The 22,068-nt window shown below is 36.1% G+C and overlaps 1 protein-coding gene and 1 pseudogene across 1 annotated transcript; both read right to left on the bottom strand.

The window, feature by feature from the left end:
- Positions 1 to 3,028: 3,028 nt before the first annotated feature.
- On the bottom strand, positions 3,029 to 18,689 carry LOC116129800 (annotated as a pseudogene).
- A 985-nt stretch (positions 18,690 to 19,674) lies between these two features.
- On the bottom strand, positions 19,675 to 20,422 carry LOC116129944 (thebaine 6-O-demethylase-like). Its single transcript, XM_031415698.1, has 2 exons — positions 20,033 to 20,422; positions 19,675 to 19,893 (listed from the first exon to the last, which is right to left on the bottom strand). The coding sequence occupies exons 1-2, from the start codon at positions 20,312 to 20,314 to the stop codon at positions 19,675 to 19,677; spliced, it is 501 nt and encodes a 166-aa protein (XP_031271558.1). The 5' UTR covers positions 20,315 to 20,422.
- Between the last annotated feature and the right edge of the window lie 1,646 nt (positions 20,423 to 22,068).

The raw sequence follows: 22,068 nt of genomic DNA, 5'->3' as shown, positions 1-22,068 counted from the left end.
AGGTTGTGGGATAGATGCACTGTGACCTAATCATTGATGAAGAATAAAGGAATTTTTATTTATATTTGTATTACAATGAACAAAGTTATTGGTAATACAAGAAGATAAATTTTGAGAAACTCTATCAGAGGTCCAGTAGTATAGACCATTATTTACTCTACCCAAGCCTATCAATTTCCCAATCGAAGTGTACTAAAATTCATATGAATTATGGTCCTGAATTTCAAGTGGCAACTATTATCAGTGCATACCTTGGATACGAACATGAGATTAAAATGAAAAGTAGGAACAAAAAGCACATTGTTAAGAATTAATTTGTTACTTAGACAAACAGTTCCTATATGGGTGGCCATGGCTATATTTCCATTTGGCATGTAAACGGAAATAGATGATGTGGTGGATTTACGTGTGAAATATTTGGGGTAACAAATAATATGATCATCAGCCCTTGAATCAATAATATCCAAACATTATCTTTAACAAAATTCAAGCAAAAAGAAGTACCTACATATGATGCCATGGGCATCTGGGGAATTCAATTTATCATCTGGATCAACTAATTGTATTGTTTTGCGTTAATCATTGGGGTAGACATCTGATTTCCAACAGGAATAGTTGCAACCTAATATGTTGAAGAATTACCATTTTCTCCTTGCTGGCTGTGTTAAGGCATCCGTGCAGTTTCCAGCAATATGATCCCGAGTGTGATTTTTCCTTTTACGATATTCACAGTATAGCCCTTTTTTCCCGAATTTGCTAGATCCATGCCTATTTTACCAGGTTGACCATTTTGGCCAATATTCCTAGTTGACTTGTTTGCCTAGTTTTGCCCATTTGGCCTGTTTGACCTTGTCTGTGACATGGCAGCACATGAGCCATTGGATCCTTGTAGGAGAGAGAGAAGTGGATGATTGTTGGATTGAGTGATTGAATATTGGCCCTTCATCCCTTCATATAAAAAAGAAGAATGTGTAGGGTTTGGAAACCCTAGCCACTCACTCCTAAAATTTGCAGTCGTTTTCTCTTAAATCAAAGAAGATGATTGGTCTCCTCTTGCACCAACGAAGGCTACGGTGTTCCTAGACTGAGGAAAACACACATGACGTAGGCTCTCCTCTTGGACTGCCAACTGGAAGATGCGTTGAAGGTCTGATGGTGAAGAGGCAGCCAAGATCTAAGTTCTAAAAGCCAAAAATGCCTCTTTTAGGCCAAGAAGAAAACAACTTAGCCTTTCTTGATCACGAATCTGGTGAAACTGTGCAAGGGTTGCTGGTGGTCACTCAAGCTTTTCTTTGACAACTTCAAGTTCATGCCAAATCCTTGATAATTTGTTGAAATAAATTGTGACAGTGGAATTACCTTGATTTATCTTGGCGAGTTGTTGCCGGAGAGTGTAGATCTTTGCTAGATCTAATTTTCCATACATTTCTCTAATGTTATTCCACATTTATGTTGCATTTTCAGTTGGTGGCAGTCTGGCCACCATTTTTTATGACAAGCAGTTGCCAAGCCATAACTGTACAAGCATGTTACATCTCTTCCAGTGGCAATGAAGAGGAAGTCGATCGGTGGTGGTGGGACTGTGTCGTTGATGAAGCTATCCTTGTCCTTAGCAACAAGGGCTCACTGGAAATCACGAGCCCAAGTTTAGTAGTTGTCTAAACCCACCAATGATTATTTGATTAAAGTGATTTCCGACCCATATAACGCCAGTGAAAATAAAACATCGCTTGGTTCAGGGCAACTTTCGACTATCAGAATCATTTGGAAGGTAAACGGGTAGGGATTCGTACCTGTTTTTTGTGATTGAACCGGGTTGTAACTCGGCATACCATAAAGGTATGGGTTTGGATTGGTAATTGGATTTGGGCCAGTGTGTGGAGTTCAGCCAGTGTGTGTGTTTGGGTCTACTGTTGGGTTTGGACCATTGGTTGTGTTTGGATTTGGGCCATTGTGTGAATGTGGGTTCGTGTGAGGCAATGGGCTTGTATTGCTTGTAATTGGGACTTCTGGTAAACTTGGTGGAGGTTTAGTTTGTGTTTGTAAGGCCGTTTGTTGTTTTGTGGTATTTTGGTTGCTTGCCATCCAGAAGATTTGGTTTGGTTTGAGATAGTATGAAAAAAAATTCTAACAGAAAATCTGTTTGCTATTGTAGGGACAGAAAAAGAATAGCGGAAGCTAGACTATAGCCCTGATACCAATAATACCATGTCAGATTGTGAAAGAAAGGCAAAAGAGGCAGAGAGTAAAGAGAAGCCTAAGTATGCCAAGAGAAAGAAGAGAGAAGATAAACCTTTGTATATATTTGTATTGTATTGTTTACATGTAATTTGTCCTAGTTATTCAGAAAATGTAAATACAAGTATGGCAAATAATATTTGTAATGAATATACAATCACCCATAATCACAAAACGGTTTTACAAGAATCAAGCCCCAATATCATCATCATAATGCAAGGCATAATCTCAGCACTAAGATCATGAATGTAATTATGAATTGCGTTCCATTAGCAAGATTTCTTAGTTTTACTGAGTACTCTTCCATTTCCAAAGGTAAGCCAAGTCAGTTTCGTAGCATCGATTTCATGAATTGTTGTCTTCATTAACTTAAGGGAGACGGTTGGTCGACTTGCTGAATCAAATTTTCTAACTTGTCTACAAAAAGCTTATATTGTGCCTTCAATGGCCACCGCTGGCCCTGCCACCATTTGTGTTGTTTTGAATGATTTAGGGATTCGAAGAAAATGGGGTTTTGATCTATAATAAACAATAATATCCTATCATCTATAAAAGGTTCAAGATATTTTATTTTTATTGGGATAAAAATTTAAAAAAAAAATAAGAGTATAATAGATATTTTCATTATTTGTGAAACTTTGTTTAAATCTCAAATTTGTCTGTCCATAACAAACCAGCTTGAATTACACTCTCAGCTACAATGAGATGATGTGGCATCAAACAGATGACCGATCATTTATTCACCAACTTCCATAAATAAACTAAACATTAGCTTTTCCACATTGCTCACTCAACCATTCTCGTCCTCGTTTTTAATCCTCAAGACATCAAGGTATGATTTTCCCTACAGTTTGTGGGAAAAGTATCCCTTGTAGTAGTCTACAACACTTATGTTAGAATTATTTATAATTCTTATAAAGTGGTCCATGTGAATTAAATATAATATAAGGTTTAGTAATAATTAATTTAATTGAAGGGCATATTGGTCTTTAACCTTTGATGGAAAGGTTACATCAGTTAATAAAATAATTGATGTTTGCAGTTAATTCAATAACTGCAATATAAAAGGTGGGTCCTCTCTCTATTCCTAATGTATGCTAAAATTTTTCTCTGTCCATCGAGAGAGTTTGCGATTATAGAAGGGAAGAAATTGAGAGAAACGCTGCCTATTTTGATTCAATCAAGATTCAAGTTTTAATTTTCAAACCATGGAATCAGGTATGTATTTCTTTTATATATATGTGAAAATTCATCAAGTTTCAAGATCCTATAATTTTATATTTGTGAAACTTAGGGCATATAAACATGAATTGATTATTGATTCTTTGCTTTTGATGAGTTTGCTTTTAAGTTTACAAGTGGTATCAGAGCTATTTCAGGTTTAGAGACTGATGAATTTTCCATTAAGTTATTTTTAGGGTTCTTATGGGATGTACAAATTAATTGGGTTTTTTGAAATTGTGAAATAGGAATGGTTTGGGTAAAATAGATTTAAGAAAGTAGTTTGGGTTTAGAAATTAACAAATTGGAAGGTTGTTGTAGATTTTTTTTTTTTTATTATTATTATTATTATGAAATGCAAATTTTCAAAATCTAGAAGCTTTTTTCAATAAAAAAATTCTAGAAATTCGGAATATGAAGTTTACCTAATTTTCCAGAAATTCGGGTCAATAATTGACCCAACCCAATGATTAAAGTCTTATTAAGTGAGCCCAATTTTCAAATTCATTAAGAATAAGCCATAAAGAATCCCAACCCTTTTTGGTCAAATGGGTCAACCCAAATATGTTAAAATGGGTTGACCGAATCAGAAAAGTGGGTCAAATCGACCCAGTTAGATCTGAAAAGGTGAACCGGACCGGTCAACAGGTTAAACCGGTTCAGACCGTTCACTGAACCGGTCAACTGTTAAAGTTAACGGTCAACCATCAAAATTAACGGTAACAATCAAAATTAACAATGAGGGTTGAATCAACCTAATTTTGTCTTTAATGTGCGTTTAGGCCCGTGAAATGTGTATAAGTTTCTAAAGTATAATTTTCTTTAGAGAAAGGTAAGTATCACAAACTTATAGTTATTATTTAAGTTTAATAACTATATTATGTATAATTTGTTGGTCACCAAAGTGGCCAAATTAAAATGATTATCCCACAGATATCAAACTAAATAAGATTCAATTACTCATGATCATTAGATGCTTTAATGAGATGACATAATGTATTGGACATGAGTAATTTGAAGTTTATATGTTATAGGATAGTTAAGGATTGCCCAAAGGTAGATTAGCTATTATGAACATAATCGTGGTTAATTAATGTACTTGTTAGGTGTGTTTAGTATATCCAAAGATAACAAACATGTCTAACTAAAGTACATTTAATTACCAATTAAGAAAACTTATAAAAGATTGCATCAATTAAGTTTATTATCGTATATTGTTATTTCTCCCAAAGGAGATTTTCAATATATATTTATGTTTTAATAATAATAAATTTTAATATCTGAATCTGAAATTATGTATAAGGTATAAAACTCAAAACATTAATATGTAAGCATAATTTTTGTTTTGCCAGCATCTACTCTTCACGCCTCATCTGTTATTAAGTTTAATGGGTTCAATTATAATGAATGGAGTGAACAAGTTGAGTATTACTTGGGTGTTTAAAATCTCAACCTTGCACTTATGACAGAGAAACCAGCTGATCTCACTGAGAACAGCACTGATGAAGAAACGTCTTTCCATAAGGAATGGGAGAGATTGAATAGATTGAGCCTGAAATATTTACGGATGACAGTGGTGAGCGAAAACAAGACCTCACTTCCTACCACAGAATATTCTAGGGAATTTATGAGATTAGCCAAAAAGACTTCTTAGTCTGAGGCTGCTGACAAGTCCCACACGGGAGCATTAATGAGTAGGCTGACCACCATGAAATATGATGGTTCTCGTAGCATGTATGAACATGTGACTGAGATGTCAAATATTGCAGCAAGAATTAGAAACAAGGGAATGTATGTGGACAAAAGTTTCCTTGTTCAGTTTATCATTAACTCTTTACCTCCTCAGTTTAGTCCATGTCAAATTAATGATAACACAATTAAACATAAATGGAATATGACTGAGCTTCAGACTAAGTTAGTTCAAGAGGAGGAAAGATTGAAGAAACAAGGAGTTCATTTTGTTAATCTTGTGGGCTTGTCTGGAGTTAAGAACAAATCCAACAAGAAGTATGGAAAGGGAAAAAGGCCACTGAAGATTAACGAGTCTTCTGCCTAAGTCCATAAGAAGGATAAGACTAAAGAAAAGTGTCATTTCTGTAAGAAAGTTGGACACTTTACGAGGGACTGCCTGAAACTAAGGCATGGTTCGAAAAGAAAGGTAAGCCTAGTGCTTTTGTATGTTTCGAATCATATTTATTGGAAGTTTCTTATAATACTTGGTGGATTGATTCTAGATGTACCACTCATATCTCTAATACTTTGTAGGGATTCCTTATGACCCAGATCATAAACGACAATGAAAGATTTGTGTACATGGGGAATCGAGTCAAAGCACGAGTTGAAGCCATTGGAACCTATCATTTAATTTTAAATACTGGACATCATTTAGATTTGTTTAATACTCTTTATGTACCAGAGTTATCCCGTAATTTAATATCTTTATCTAAACTTGATTTAGAAGGATATTCTTTTAAGTTCGGGAATAGATGTTTCAGTTTATTTAAATATAATTTTTTAATTGGTTCTAGGGTGCTTTGTGATGGATTGTACAAATTACATCTTGATAATTTGTTTGCTGAGACATTATTGACCCTGCATCATAGTATAGGAACAAAACATGCTTCTGTGGATGAGAAATCTGCTTATTTATGGCATAAGCATTTAGGCCATATATGAAGAGAAATGATGCAAAGATTAGTAAATGATGAAGTTTTACCTGATTTGGACTTTACTGATCTTGGCGTCTGTGTGGATTGTATCAAAGGAAAACAAACCACATCCATAATTAACAAAGCAGCCACAAGAAGCACATAACTCCTTGAATTAATACACATAGATATATGTGGTCCTTTTGATGTACCTTCTTTTAGTGGAGAAAGATATTTCATCACTTTTATAAATGATCTTTCATGTTATGGATATATCTATTTATTGCATGAAAAATCTCAATCTGTTAATATCCTTGAGGTATTCATTAATGAAGTTGAGAGGCAATTAGATAGAAATGTGAAAGTAGTAAGATCAGATAGAGGTGTTGAATATTATGGTAAATACAATGAATCTGGATAATGTCCGGGTCCATTTGCTAAATTCCTGGAAAGTCGAGGCATATGTGCCCAATACACAATGTCGGGAACACTGCAACAGAATGGTGTTGCAAAAAGGCATAACCGAATGTTAATGGATATGGTTAGGAGTATGTTAAATCATTCCTCATTACCCTCATCATTGTGGATATATGCATTAAAGACTGCTAAATATTTATTAAATAGGGTTCCTAGTAAGGCAATTCCAAAGACTCCTTTTGAACTGTGGACAGGAAGGAAACCTAGTTTGAGGCACCTCCATGTTTGAGGTTGCCTAGCAGAAGTCAAGATTTATAATCCACATGAAAAGAAACTAGACTCAAGAACGACAAGTGGTTTTTTTCATTGGTTATCCAGAAAAATCTAAAGGGTATCGTTTTTACTGTCCTAGTCATAGTACGAGAATAGTTAAGACTGGAAATGCAAGGTTTATTGAGAATGGTGAAACCAGTGGGAGTGTTAAACCATGTAAAGTGGATATTCAAGAAGTCAGGGTACAGGTCCTTGCGCCTATGACTTCTACTGAGGTTGTAGTTCATATAGTTGTCAGACATTCTGATAACAATCAAGAACAACAAATAATTGAGCAAATACTACCTGATAATTTAGAAATCAATGAACCTGTGGTCGGTGAGCCACATGAAGTAGTTAATGAACAACAAGAAATTGCATTAAGAAGATCAGAAAGACAAAGGAGATCTGCCATTTCTAATGATTATATGGTTTATCTTCAAGAGTCTGAAATTGACTTAGGAATGGAAATAGATCTAGTTTCGTTTTCACAAGCCCTTAAAAGTGATAATTCTGTAAAATGGTTAGACGCCATGAAAGAATAGTTAAAATCAATGGAATACAATGAAGTTTATGATCTAGTAGTATTGCCTGAAGGTTGTAGAACAGTCGGGTGTAAATGGGTCTTTAAGACTAAGCACGACTCTAATGGCAATATTGAATGGTACAAGGCCAGACTTGTTGCCAAAGTTTTACTCAGAAAGACGGTGTTGATTACAACGAGACTTTTTCGCCAGTTTCCTCAAAGGACTCGTTTAGAATTATTATGGCAATGATAGCTCATTATGATCTAGAGCTTCATCAAATGGATGTGAAAACTGCCTTTTTGAATGGGGATTTAGAAGAAGAAGTGTACATAGAACAACCTGATGGTTTTCCAATTGAAGGGAAGGAACACTTGGTGTGTAAATTAAAGAAATCTATATACGGATTAAAACAAGCTTCCAGACAGTGGTACCTCAAGTTCAATGGTACCATTACTACTTTCGGATTTAAGGAAAACACTGTTGATCGGTGTATATATCTGAAGGTCAGTGGGAGCGCATTTGTAATTCTAATCCTGTATGTTGATGACATTTTGCTTGCTACTAATGATCTTGGCATGATGTATGAAACCAAGAAGTTTCTCTCTAAGAACTTTGAGATGAAGGATATGGGCGAGGCATCCTATGTGATTGGAATTGAAATTATCCATGATAGAGCACAAGGATTGTTGGGATTGTCTCAAATATCTTTTATCAACAAAGTTCTGGAGAGATACAGAATGGATAAGTGCTTTGCGAGTCCAGTTCCAATTCAGAAAGGAGATAAGTTGAGCCTTAAGCAATGCCCACAGATTGAATTGGAACGTAAGCAAGTGGAGCATATTCCTTATGCATCAGTTGTCGAAAGTTTAATGTATGCTCAGACACGTACCAGACCAAACATTAGTTTTGTGGTCGGTTTGCTGGGTAGATATCAAAGTAATCCTGGAATGGATCATTGGCGAGCTGCAAAGAAAGTGTTAAGATATTTAAAAGGGACGAAGGATCATATGCTTACCTATAAGAGATCTGATTATCTTGAGGTAGCTGGATATTTAGATTCAGAATTCACTGGTTGTTTAGACACCAGGAAATCCACTTTTGGCTACGTATTTATGTTAGCTGGAGGAGCAATTTCATGGAAAAGTGCGAAGCAGTCTGTCATTGCTGCTTCCACTATGGAGGCTGAGTTTGTGGCATGCTTTGAGCCACAGTTCAAGGATTATGGCTACGGAATTTTGTTTTAGGACTTGGGATTGTCGATAGTATTGCCAAGCCGCAGAAAATTTATTGTGATAATGCCGCAGCAGTCTTCTTTTCTAAAAACGACAAATATTCAAAAGGTGCTAAACATATGGAATTAAAATACTTTGCGTTAAAGAAGAAGTTCAGAAACAAAGAGTGACTATTGAGCATATTAGCACCAATTTTATGATAGTGGATCTGCTTACTAAAGGGCTATCACCTAAGACCTTTAGTGAGCACGTTGAAAGGATGGGTATTATTGTCTGTCAAGATTGATTTATGATGTATTGTATATATTCCTTGACATTATGTTGTTAACACTATGTTGTTTTTACGTACATAAAGCTCTTTATGTTTAGTCACTCTAAGCTCTTGATGTATTGTTTCTGATTGATATAAGTTATTCTGTTGTATGTTTCTTTATATTATGTTGTTTTGTATACATGAATGATAAAGATGACAGAATTTGTCCTTGATAGGGGCATTATTTTTGGACCATTAAGATATATTATAGATTGTTCTGAGTATAGAATTTTTAAAGTGATACATGGAAGGGAATATGTTGATTTAATAACATATGACCGCCATGATCCTTACAGGTTCCTACTTTATAATGTTTATATCTTGACCATTTAAGATATGACCTTTAATTAATTATTATTGTTACACATTATGTTTAATTACTAAGCTGTAAAGTTTTATTTTTATGACACATGGACCAAGTGGGAGAATGTTAATTATTTATAATTCTTATAAAGTGGTCCATGTGCATTAAATATAATATAAGGTTTAGTAATAATTAATTTAATTGAAGGGCATATTGGTCTTTAACCTTTGGTGGAAAGGTTACATCAGTTAATAAAATAACTAATGTTTGCAGTTAATTAAATAACTGCAATATAAAAGGTGGGTCCTCTCTCTATTCCTAATGTACACTAAAAATTTTCTCTGTCCATCGAGAGAGTTTGTGATTATAGAAGGGAAGAAAGGGAGAGAAACACTGCCTATTTTCATTCAATCAAGATTCAAGTTTTAATTTTCAAACTATGGAATCAGGTATGTATTTCTTTTATATATATGTGAAAATTCATCAAGTTTCAAGATCCTATAATTTTATATTTGTGCAACTTAGGGCATAGAAACATGAATTGATTATTAATTCTTTGCTTTTGATGAGTTTGCTTTTAACTTTAGAACTTATTCTTTTAAACAATGTCGGATTCTTTGGTGTTATAAGGCTTGACACTGGACCCATATCGCGGTTTGTATTTGGGCTGTAGAATGTGGCAATTGAGAGCCTTTCTTTCATAGAGTTTACAGTGGCTCGATGCTCAATACTAGGGTATGTTCCGTTGGTTACAATCTACAAAATCCGAAACACAAATTAACAACATCTAGTTATGCTATTCATCTCTCATGTATTTATGTATTTGTATGAAAATTCACTAGTAAGGATTGCCCGATATAATTATATTTTACATATAAAGATCTAACGGTGAATATGTTAAAGAGTTAATACATTTATCCACTGAGATAAGATATAATAAAAATATCCCCCTGAGGTTTCCAAAATAACAAATATCTCCCTACCGTTAAGCAGTAGCCTATAGGTGTTAAAATAAACGAACAAGAGGATATTTATTAACTAATAACAGTATATATTTTAACGGTTTATTAATAGTTCATTAACAGTAAGGGAATTTCTATTGTTTTGAAAACCTCAGGATGATCTTTATTATTATATCATACCAAAGGGGGATTAACGTCATTAAATCTATTTTAAACTTACACATCAAGCCAAACCTCTCCCGTCTTGCTATGAACAATATTTCTTTGTGATGAGCATTACCTCTAAAACGTTTCCAATGTTAATGATAAAAGCACCTGGTAGGGGTTTAATAGGAACCCACATCTCATTTTTCCTGATTTGAAGGCCATCCATCTCATTGAGCTGGAGGAGGATGGTAAGGCCGCCACCATCGGAATGGAGACTGATGCCAATAGCAAGCTCTGGCTATGGACATGGAAGATAGTAGTTCAATTTTATTCCCTATCTCCCTTCTTCAAACAATTGTTTCATATAATCATCTTCAATTCTTAGAGCTTTTCCTATTTGGTTCACGATTATAATGGCAAGAGCTTTTAGTTCTAGTGAGTAAGCATCCAATGTTTCTCTACATTTTAAAAAAAGATAAATAAAAGAAGTAAAGACTAGTCTTTAAAAATAAAAGGATTAGAACAGTTGAGTAGCTAATGTATGTTATATTCCATTGTACAAACCTAAAAGTGTTATTGGTTGAATATATGATTAAAGAGGAAACTACTTTTTCTCACCCAAATAATGGCTTAATGACACTTTCCCACGCATAGGCTTTTAAAAAACCATTTTATTATCTAAATCTATATTCTATTTCCGATTTTGACATCTTTGTGACCCCATACCACCACTATTCTCTTCCTTGATCCCCACTCACCAAAGCTCATCTAACCCGTCTCAAACCCTATTCTCGCCAACCCCGTTAATCATCGGCAGTCGATCGATTAGGGTTTACGCAGTCGTCCCTCACAAGTCAAATTCTGATCCATTTCAGTCACCAAAATCTAATCTTCCACCACCAAAAGACTTATCGGTCTCACCTCTTCAGAAGCCCTAAAAGCCTAGACTGAGTTTGCTCTCTATTCATTGTCGAAATATAAATTTGAATAGTAAAATGGTATTTTTAAAGTTTGTGGGGGAAAGTGTCATCAAACCATTATTTGGGTGGGAAAAAGTTGTTCACTCATGACTAAATTGCTATCTAATCATGATTATGACATCGTGTTAATTAGCATATTTAATTAAATATAATATCCTAGCTGATGGTTTTCAATGGCACTAATATAAGATAATTTTAATGGTTATCCGTCCAGATAATTTAACTTAAATTATGTTCACTAGATATAAGATATAAATTATTAAGCTATGATCTAAATAGGTTTTAAACTGTAATTAATTCAAACATCGATATCAGAAACGTCACTATAACATTATATGATCACAAGCATAGCTAGAGAATCTTGACAAAGAAATAATTTGACAGAAAACATAGAACCTGAAAGGGAGAGGAAGCTTGAGAATTAGGTGTGGCTTCCTCAAATGAAATGGGAGGCTGGTCACTGAAGATTATTGATGAAAAACCAGAAATGGAACAAAGGGAGAAACCAGAGAAAACACGTGATACCAAAACGCTGAAAAAGGTGAAATCTATATTTTTTGCATGAAGAGTTAGTTACATGTCAGTACAGCTGTTATTATATAACATATCAAAACATTTTAATACTTACAAACACACCCCCACTCTATTATACTTAATATTCCCTCTTAAACTAAGCTCTCTCAATATCTGAAAACATTCCAAACCTTAACACTACACCCTTACTCTACTATACTCAATATTCGCCCTTAAACTAAGCTTTCTTTCAATCTCTAAAAACTATACTGCCAAAAAGAAAAAAACCGCACATAAGAACTACACATCTACATTGCTGCATTCTGAATTTTCGAAGAACTGCACATCTGCACTGCTGTATTCTGAATTTTCCAGAGCACTACGAATTTCCAAAACACTATAGTAACACATTTCCAGATCACTACGGTACCTCACCAAAAAAACTGCAGATCTGTACTGCATTCTGAATTTCTAGATCACTACAATACCTCACCAACTTTATCAATTACTATGTTCAACATACGAACATCCACATTCTTTACTACTTATTTTCACGTCTGCATACTCCATTGCTTCACTACTGCATATACACGAATATCTGCACTTTCCACATCTGCATAGCCCAGGTAACACACTGATCACTTCCATCATGTACTAACACCATTTGCTTCAACATAATTACTGGATGTTAGTTCCGACACAAGATTAAATTTTTCCTTCAGCATGTTAAATCTGGCAACAAGCAAAGCTTTGGTGAGCAAGTCTGCTTTTTGATATTCAGAAGCTACGTATTGAACATATAGGACCTCTTTCATAACCAACTCTCTAACAAAGTGCACATCAATTTCAATGTGCTTCGTCCTGGCATGAAAAACTGGATTGGAAGAGAGTGCTCCTGCGCTCATGTTATCACACCAAATAATTGGCACATTCTGGACGTGAATTCCCAGCTCTTTAAATAGATTCTGAATCCATACTAACTCAGTAATTGTTTGACTAAGGGATCTATACTCAGCTTCAGTAGATGATAACGATACAACCTTCTGTTTTCTAGAGGACCACTGTACTAGATTCCTGCCAAGAAAGACAGCATAGCCATTGGTAGACTTCCTATCTGTTACATCTCCAGCCCAGTCAGCGTCTGCGAAAGCTTCTAAGGTGAAAGATCTATGTTTGTTAAAGATCAAGCCATGATGAAGAGTGCCATTTACATATCTGAGAATTCGTTTACAGGCTGTCCAGTGTGCTTCTGTAGGCTGCTGCAAGAATTGGCTGAGTTTATTAACTGCAAACGCTAAATCAGGCTTGGACAATGTTAAATATTGCAAACCACCTATAACACTTTTGTACAGAGTAGGTTGATCGAAAACCTTACTCTCTTCTTTTCCAAGTTTCAAACCAGTAGCCATAGGAGTGGTACATGGTTTTGAGTATGCCATACCTGCTTTGACAAGTAAATCCTGAGCATACTTGGTCTGTATGAGTAGTAACCCAGTATACTGCACTGCACTTCAAAACCAAGAAAATATTATACTTCACCAAGATTCTTGAGCGAAAATCTGCTATTTAAATCATCTACTAACTGAGATATAAGCAAGTTATCATTCCCTGTGACAAGAATGTCATCCATGTTAACCAGAAAATACATCACTTTAGAGTCACATTTATAGTAGAACAAGCTTACATCGAACACAGAATTTTCAAAACCCCATTCAAGCAATGCAGTCTTTAGCTTATCAAACCATGCGCGAGGGGCTTCCTTGAGCGCATACAGGGCCTTATTCAACCGACATACTTGTTGTAACCTCTTTCGTTGAGAAGCATCATAATATCCTTCCAGAGGAACCATAAACATAGTCTCTGTTAAGTCTCCATTTAAGAACGCATTGTTCATGTCCAACTGTTGAATTTTCCAATTGTGATGAACAGCTAAGGATAGCATTATTCGAATGGTAGCTGCTTTGATGACTGGTGAGAAGGTGTAGAAGTAATCCAGGCCAGGTGTTTGCTGGAAGCCTTTGGCAACCAGCCTAGCTTTGTATTTCTGCAGGGAGCCATTTGTTCAACTTTGTTTTAAACACCCATTTGCTTCCAACAATATTCATTCCATCTTCATAAGGAAAAAGATCCCATGTGTTGTTCTTTAACAAGGCTTGATACTCACATCCATAGCTTGCTTCCATTTAGGACTAAGCAAGGCTTCAGTCACAGTTTTTGGTTCTGAGAGAATATTAGTAGTTGTTAGAAAAGCTCTTGGATGAAGTGAACCAGTTTTCGATCAAGTGATCATAGGGTGAGTATTGAGAGCTGAGTTATGAGATCCTGGGTTTGAAAAACAGGGAAGTACAACTTCCAACTGAATTCCTGGAAGGTCTAAAGCTGGAGGAGAAGCTAGAAGAGAGAAGTTGGGCAGACACTCTGTGAATGGATTATTCTAAGATTCCGAATTCACACCAGATGACTCTTGTGCAGACAGAGGTGATAAGTCAGAGTGACCAGTAGCCATGGAGATTGGATTATCCACTAGTGCCTGGTGTATAGGTGTAGTAGTAGTCACAGTAAGTGTCTTCGATTGACTATGAGATAACAGTGGTGCATGATCAGAAATGACATTAGTATGGGACGAACTGGCACCTGAGTTCAAAACAGAGTAAAAGTCAATAGAACAAAAATCAGTAGAATTTGAGACAGACTTTGGAAGAGTCCACGAAGATGCAGGTGAGTTGATACAACTTTCACTCGAAGAGGTTGAGTTCTTTGAAGATATAGGCTGATTAAAACCATATTTAAATGGAAAATCAGTCTTATGAAACTTCACTTGTTTAACGATATATACCCTTCTAGTAGAAGCAAGACATAAGTAACTTTTGTGAGAGAGGCTATACCCCAAGAAGGCACATTTGTCTGTGTGGTAGGAGAGTTTGTGTTTATTATAAGGACGAAGATAAGGGTAGCAACTACACCCAAAAACTTTCAGATCAGTGTAATTAGGTTCTTGATGAAACAAGGTGAAGTAAGGGGATACAAAATTAAGAGCTGAATTAGGCAGTCTGTTCAACAGGTACGTGGCTGTATTGAAGGCTGCCCACCAATATTTCAATGGCATGCTAGCATGAGCCAATAACGATAACCCAAATTCGGTAATTGATCTGTGCTTCCTTTCAGCCCTGCCATTCTGTTGATGTAAATATGGACAAGAATGCCTGAACATAATACCATGTTTCTGTAAATAACCAGCAAAACTTCTATACTCTCCTCCCCAATCAATTTACAAACACTTTATTTTAGAATCCAATTGTCTTTCTATGAAACAATGAAACTATACGAAAGCAGTATAAGCCTCATATTTAAGTTTCAAGGATAAATCCAAGTAAATCTGCTAAAATCATCAACAAATATGAGATAGTATTTATATCCCTCACAAGAGTTTACAGGAGCTGGACCTCATAGATCCGGATGTATTATTTCTAAATGAGCTTCAGCTCTAGAATCTGACATAGGAAAATGACATTATTGCAGCTTCCCGTACTGACATGCTTCACAAAAGAAGCTGTTATTACTAGACAGAGACGACTTTACATTTAGTTTGTTCAAGACAACATGAAGTGTTCTACTATTAGGGTGGCCTAATCTTGCATGCCACAACGTGAGCAAGTCTAGATTTGCATTATGACTAAGACATTTATTTGAAGCTGATACGGTAGTAGGAAAAGTAGTAACTACTTTTGAGTTGGGAGGACAATGATTTCCAAAGAACTCCTTTGAGACAGATGGTAACTTTGTAACAGCAGGAGCAGCAGGACAAGAGATAGACTTCATGCTTGGATTAACAGGCTTTGTCAACTCAAGCTGATATAAGCCATCCTTTACTGTGCACCGAAGCAATATATCTTTACTGCTTTTGTCCTTTATCAAGCAATTATCAGAGTGAAATTCAACAATCACATTGTTATCCTTAGTGATTTGTGATATACTCAGCAAGGTTTTTGCAATTTGTGGAACATAGAGAATATTTCTAAGATGAATTGATATATTGTTATCAAATGAAGATACCATCAGCATACCTGTATGAGTAATGGGAATGGATTCTCCATTACCAACTTGCACCTTAGAGCTTCCTAGATAGGGAGATTTAAGTACCAGATTTGAGCCATCAGCCACCATATGATTTGATGCACCAGGGTCCATAAACCAGGACTGATCATGAGCAGTATGTGGAGTGGCTACTGCCTGATACATAGAGTCGGCTTGTAGTGATGGATCACCGACAGGATTGGGAGAATTTGTTAACGTAGCACCAACAGAGTAAACTGGATAATTCCCTGGATACGAAAATTCAGAAACAACATATTTATTTGAGCTGGAAGGTACTGAAGCTAAATGATCATGAAAACCAAGAAAGGAAGTGATCGAAAACTGAACAGGATTTGGTTTGAAGTTGGTTGCAATTAGAGCTTGAGCTGATTCAGTTGATCCTTCATTAGTAAAACTGTTAACTAGAGCAGATTGTGGCTGTTGTAGTTGTTGATTGTATGAGGGTTGGTGACTATAAAAGGAACCATTAAAGCCCTGATATTCTTGATCGAAACGGTGGTAACATTGCAATGCAGAGTGATCTGTCTTTCCACAAACTTGACACACTAACTTTGGTTTGAAGCATACTCAGCCTCTACGTCTGCCTCTCACCAAGTTACTGCTAAACTGTAACGCTCCACCAGGAAAACTTTGAGTATGAACAAATGGTCTGAAATTCGACCCTTGATACCCTTGAAACTCATTGCTTCCAAACACACCTCGCCCTTGATAACCATTGCTTATAGGAGAACCTCTATTATCTGCAAAATGAGTTAAGCTTGGAATAGAGACACCAGTAGGTAAATAATGTTGTGCACCAGTTTCTAGATTGAGAGAATGTGGTACAGTAGGTGTTGCTTTAGTAGCAGTATTCAGAAATTGTGTCGTAGTTGGATTAAGAGCATCATGTTGTCTGGTAGCCAACAAGGCAGATTTTAAATGTTCATGAAAATTCATCATAGAAAAACTTTGACGTTCCAATCTCATCTCATGCATATGAAGCATAAACAGATCTTCTTGAATACTTGTTGTACTACTATTATATATCAAACTAGCAATAACCGCATCATATTCAGGACCAAGACCGTCTAAAATATACAAGAGTAACTCTTCTTCTCTAAGATTTACTCCACTGGCAACTGATTCATCTCCAATCTCCTTCATTTTGAGGACATATTCATTCACACTTAAATCATTCTTTTTAGTTTTTTATAACATATTCCGTAGACGTAATGTTCTAGCCTTTTAAAAAGACTGGAAATGTAGCTCTAAAGTATTCCAAATTTCATATGAACTCACACATTTTGCTACATGTCTGAACATAGATTCGGATATTAAAGAAAACAACCAAAAACTAAAGATTGATCTAGTCTTTTCTAATTAAAATACTTAGGGTTTGGTTTCTTTACTACTTCCTCTGAATCAACAGATTTTTCAACAAGAAACATAGGTGGACAGATACTCTCACCAGTGATGAAGCCATCAAGACCGTGAGATACAAGAGCAGGAAAGATCTGTGACCTCCAGTAACCATAATTCTTTTCCACAAGCTTAACTAAAAGTGTGGGAAGTGAAGGATGGGCAACCAGACTATTTGCGTTTGCATTTCCAGTTTGCTCACCTTCTGATTTCGAAGCAAGATTGGGCAACTCAGGATTGATTTGAGCCATTTGACGTGTGTCTACAACTCTGATACCATGAAGATTATTGATGAAAAACCAGAAAAGGAACAAAGAGAGAAACCAAAGAAAACAGTGATACCAAAAAGCTGAAAAAGGTGAAATCTGTATTTTTTGTATGAAGAGTTAGTTACATGTCAGTACATCTGTTATTATATAACAGAGCATAACACACCATATTAAGAAACATTTTCATACTTACAAACACACCCCCACTCTATTATACTTAATAGTCACAAAGAACATGTTTGCCCAGTCAAGCTTCTGCTCCTCAGACACAACAAACGCCTGCCCAAATCCTGATATCTCCTGCTTTTCGCCAATACTTCTTCTTCTCCTCCATTGGCAGATTGAAAAACTCCAGAGTCTTTATCTTCACTTTCTGCACCAGTGAACTGCTCACTCGATGGTTTATCAACTGCAAAACATTTCCACTCTCACAACAAAATTTTACACGACGCATCATATATAGTATATATTGATTTGATCCTTCTACTGATACCTAAAAAAACCCCATTCTTTGCAAGCACGATGAAGCTTGTCTAATTCTGAATCCGTCAAGTCTCCAGAAAGCAACTTTTTCAAGTCGATAACTAGCACTTGTGGCAACGAGGTGGCATTGGATACGAAAAGAGGATCTTGATGAGGATGGACATAACGTGGTGGAACAGTCGTGAGCGGCTCCTGAACGGAAGGTACAGGGAGAGAGCTCCATATGTTTGTCTTCGTTGATGATTGATCCTCTATTAAAAGATTTCAGGTCTTTCTCTATATAGTTTCTTTTCGTGGCTGCGCATTTGGCATAGGTATAAAATATAAAGCAGAAACTTATTGCTTATTACCTTATTTGATAATGAGTAACCATCCGACTCCCATATTAATTTATTATCTCAGATGTGGTTGACTCATGACTGTTTGGTATAGTTTGGACGTTGAATACTGAACTTAATTTCAGCCATCTTGGGTTTGTAATCCATATATTGGATCTAGATTAGAGGTGACGGTTGGCCATGCTCTACCAGGTCAAAATTTTCATAGCCCATCTCGCCATGGGCCATGCCATACCAGACAACCAAAACTCAAGGCCCTCGACACGGCCCATGGCCTGGTGGGCTGTGTCATGCCTTTGTGGGCCAACCCACATGCTGCATAGGCTTTTGTCAAAAAAATTTAAAATTTATGTTTCTTTTAAATTCATGAGCCATGCCATGGCGACCCACGTGCCAAATCCTAAGCCCATGGCATGGCCCACATAGCCCATAGGCCATTTCTTACCATGCCAAAAAAATTGTGGGTCGTGCCAGCATAGCCCATTGTCACCTCTAATCTAGATCCAAATCTTGTCATCAGCCTATATTTTTTTACCTCAGGTAAGATTCATATCTAGAGTTCTTTTTCTAGTTGAAGGTGGTACATGTAATTAAATAAGGAAGGTGGTAGATAAGAGTTAGTATGTAGAAAACTCCCATAGACACTATAAAAAAGAGAATACTTTGTCATTTTATACAAACCCAGTTAAAGAATCAATAGTAATCTTTTCTTAAACACATTCCTTTCATTTTCTCCAAAATAGTTTAGTTAATTAGAAGCTCCTCTTCTCAACAATGGAATAGATGAACCCAGGAAGGAAAGGTGGGGTCACATGCCCTTCTGGCCTGTGTTCAGTCCGCTCTAGGGTAATTATTTCCTTAAAACATGAACTTTCAATTGCTACTACTCCCAAGTTGAACAAATTATTGACTCTATAGAAATATCATGGAGCATCCATTTTCTCCTTGCTTTACCGACTCCAAAATAAAACAAGATAACATAATTCCCAAAATCTGTCAATTCTCATGAGTTTTTGTTTGTTTACTCCTTCTATCAATTTAGCAATGTCAGAACGAATGGATGTAGCATAAACAGATGTCCTGTCAATTATTTATAAATCTCAAATTGGTCTCTTGATAACAAACTAGCTTGAATTACTCGATTACAATGACATGATGTAGCACCAAATAGATGTCCTGTCAATTATTAAGAAACTTTTTAGACAAAACAAACATTTGAATTTCTACTATACTCAACCACTCTCATTCTCGTTTTGAACCTTCAAGACATACAGGTACTATTTTCCTTGTAGTTGGCAGGAAAAGAATCCCTTGAAGTAGTCTACAACACTTATTATCTTAAACAACGCCGGAGTCTCTGGTGTAATAAGGCTTGGCGCCGAGCCCAGTTTGCCGTCCATTTTTGGGCTGTAAAATGTGGCAATTGAGAGCCTTTCTTTCATCGAGTTTACAGTTGCTCGATGCTCAATACTAGGGTAAATTCTATTTGTTACAATCTACAAAACCACAAACACAAATTAAACAATATCTAGTTATGCTCTTCATTTTATTTCACTTTAAGATCTCTATATAATCCCAATTCCCAAGTGATCTAACTAACTGATAATTATTATCAACTGAGGGGATGATCATTACCTTTAAAATGTTTCCAATATTGATTATAAAAGCATTTGGTAGGGGTTTAACAGGAATCCACATCCCATTTTTCTTGATTTGAACGCCTTCCACCTCATTGAGCTTGAGAAGGATGGTAAGGGCGCCACCGTCAGAATGAGGATTGATGCCCATAGCAAGCTCTGGTTGTGGACATGGAGGATAGTAGTTCATTCTTATGGCCTGCCTCCCTTCTCCAAACAATTCTTTGAAATAATCAGCTTCCATTCCTAAGGCTTTTGCCATTTGGTTCATAATTGTCATGGCAAGATCTCTTAGTTCTGCCGAGTAAGCTTCCAATATTTCTCTACATTTAATAAATAAATAAATAATGACAAATCTTTAAAATTAAAAGAATTGAAACCAATGTTTTAAAAACTGACCCGGGGTGAAACCCAGCAAAGTGACCAGGTCCTGGGTTGACCAGTTTAACATGTTTAACTAGTTGGTTCAACCAATGATGTCATCATGCTAACATCAGCATGATGACACCCAAAAAAAAATTCCCTCAAAAAACTCAAAGCCAAAAAAGGCTAGCTTTCTCTACACACTTCCACATGTCAGCATGATGACACCCAAAAAATTTCTTCCCAAAAAATCACAAAAAAAAAAAAGTAAAAAAAAAAAAATCCTAGGCTTTCTCTACACACTTCCACAACACCCCAAGAAACAAAGAGAGAGAGACAAAGAGATGACAAGACTCTCACAGTAATGCCATTTCCACCTCCCTCCACTTTGCATCTACCTCCTCCACTTCCCTCCTCTCTCTCTTCATCGCCCAAGTAAGTCTTTTTCTTCTCCTTTTTCATGCTTTCTTATCTGGGTATTTGCTCTTTTTATTGTTCTTGTTCTTGTGTTTTTGATTTTGATGTGTGTTGTTTGTTTGACTTGAACAATCATTTTCTATGGGAGAGAGAATCACTCCTGAAAGTAATTGCTATCGAAGATGAGATGAAATGAAGATAACGAAGATGAAACAAAGCTGCCGCTGAAGTGAAATGAAAAAAATTAAGAGATGAAACAAAAAAATCGATGAAGAAATTAAGAAATAGACTAATGGAAGAGGGCAAATATGGGTTAGGGCTTGAAAGAATGAAAAATTGGGGAAAAATGTAAAAAAAAAAAAAAAAAAAAAAATCACATTTAGGAGGGGGTTAGAGTTGACTCGGTTTTTTCCCAAAACCGGCTGGACCGGCAGGTTGCTATAGTATCTTCGGTCCAACCGTGGGTCATACCAGGTGAATTCAATTATCTGGGTTTTATGCTAATCCGACCCGGCTCAGTGGCTGGGTCCCGGTTGAACCGGCCGGGTCGGGCTGGGTTTTAAAACATTGATTGAAACTATGAAGTATTGTTGGGTTAAAAATCGTCTTGGGCTATGACCCAATTCCAGTTGGGTCCACGTCAAGGTTTATGTCACAGGCCAGACACATGATACTAACCTAACCTCTCTAGGTTGTATTATCCAGATTGGGCCTCATCATTAGCCCACCTAGGACCAGACCCATTGGTCCATGATATCCTCTAAGGGTCCAGAATCCCACTAAAACTCTAATACATCTACTTCCTATTTGGTTGTATCTTAATTTACTCAAGATCCTGTATTTCATATGAATTAGGACATTTCTTTCCTTAGCCCTCACTAAATAGCCTCTTTTAGTCTAGCAGCCTTGAGCGCCGGAGTGCCTATAGTAGACACCACATTGATGTTTTACGTAAGCTTTGTGATTGTTCTCTTTATGTGCAGATTCAGCGGATTGTTAGTGACCTCAACCTCACAAGATCAAACCCTCTTCCTTAACCATATATTTTACCATCTACAAGTATCTAATGCACTGAATCTGTGGCTTCAATTATTTACATTAAAAATTCATTTTACTTTGTCTCCTGGGTCATCATATTGGGATCTAATTTAACATCGGACATAAGATTGTTGAAGAAGTAAAGAAAATTAAACATTTTAATCCCTAAAGTTTGTTAATTATAAGGATTAAAATGTTACTAAGAAATCCCTAAAG

This window comes from Pistacia vera, unplaced genomic scaffold (assembly GCF_008641045.1).
Source record: "Pistacia vera cultivar Batoury unplaced genomic scaffold, PisVer_v2 Contig214, whole genome shotgun sequence".
Classification (NCBI taxonomy): Eukaryota; Viridiplantae; Streptophyta; class Magnoliopsida; order Sapindales; family Anacardiaceae; genus Pistacia; species Pistacia vera.
This window is presented reverse-complemented; position numbering and strand designations above follow the sequence as displayed.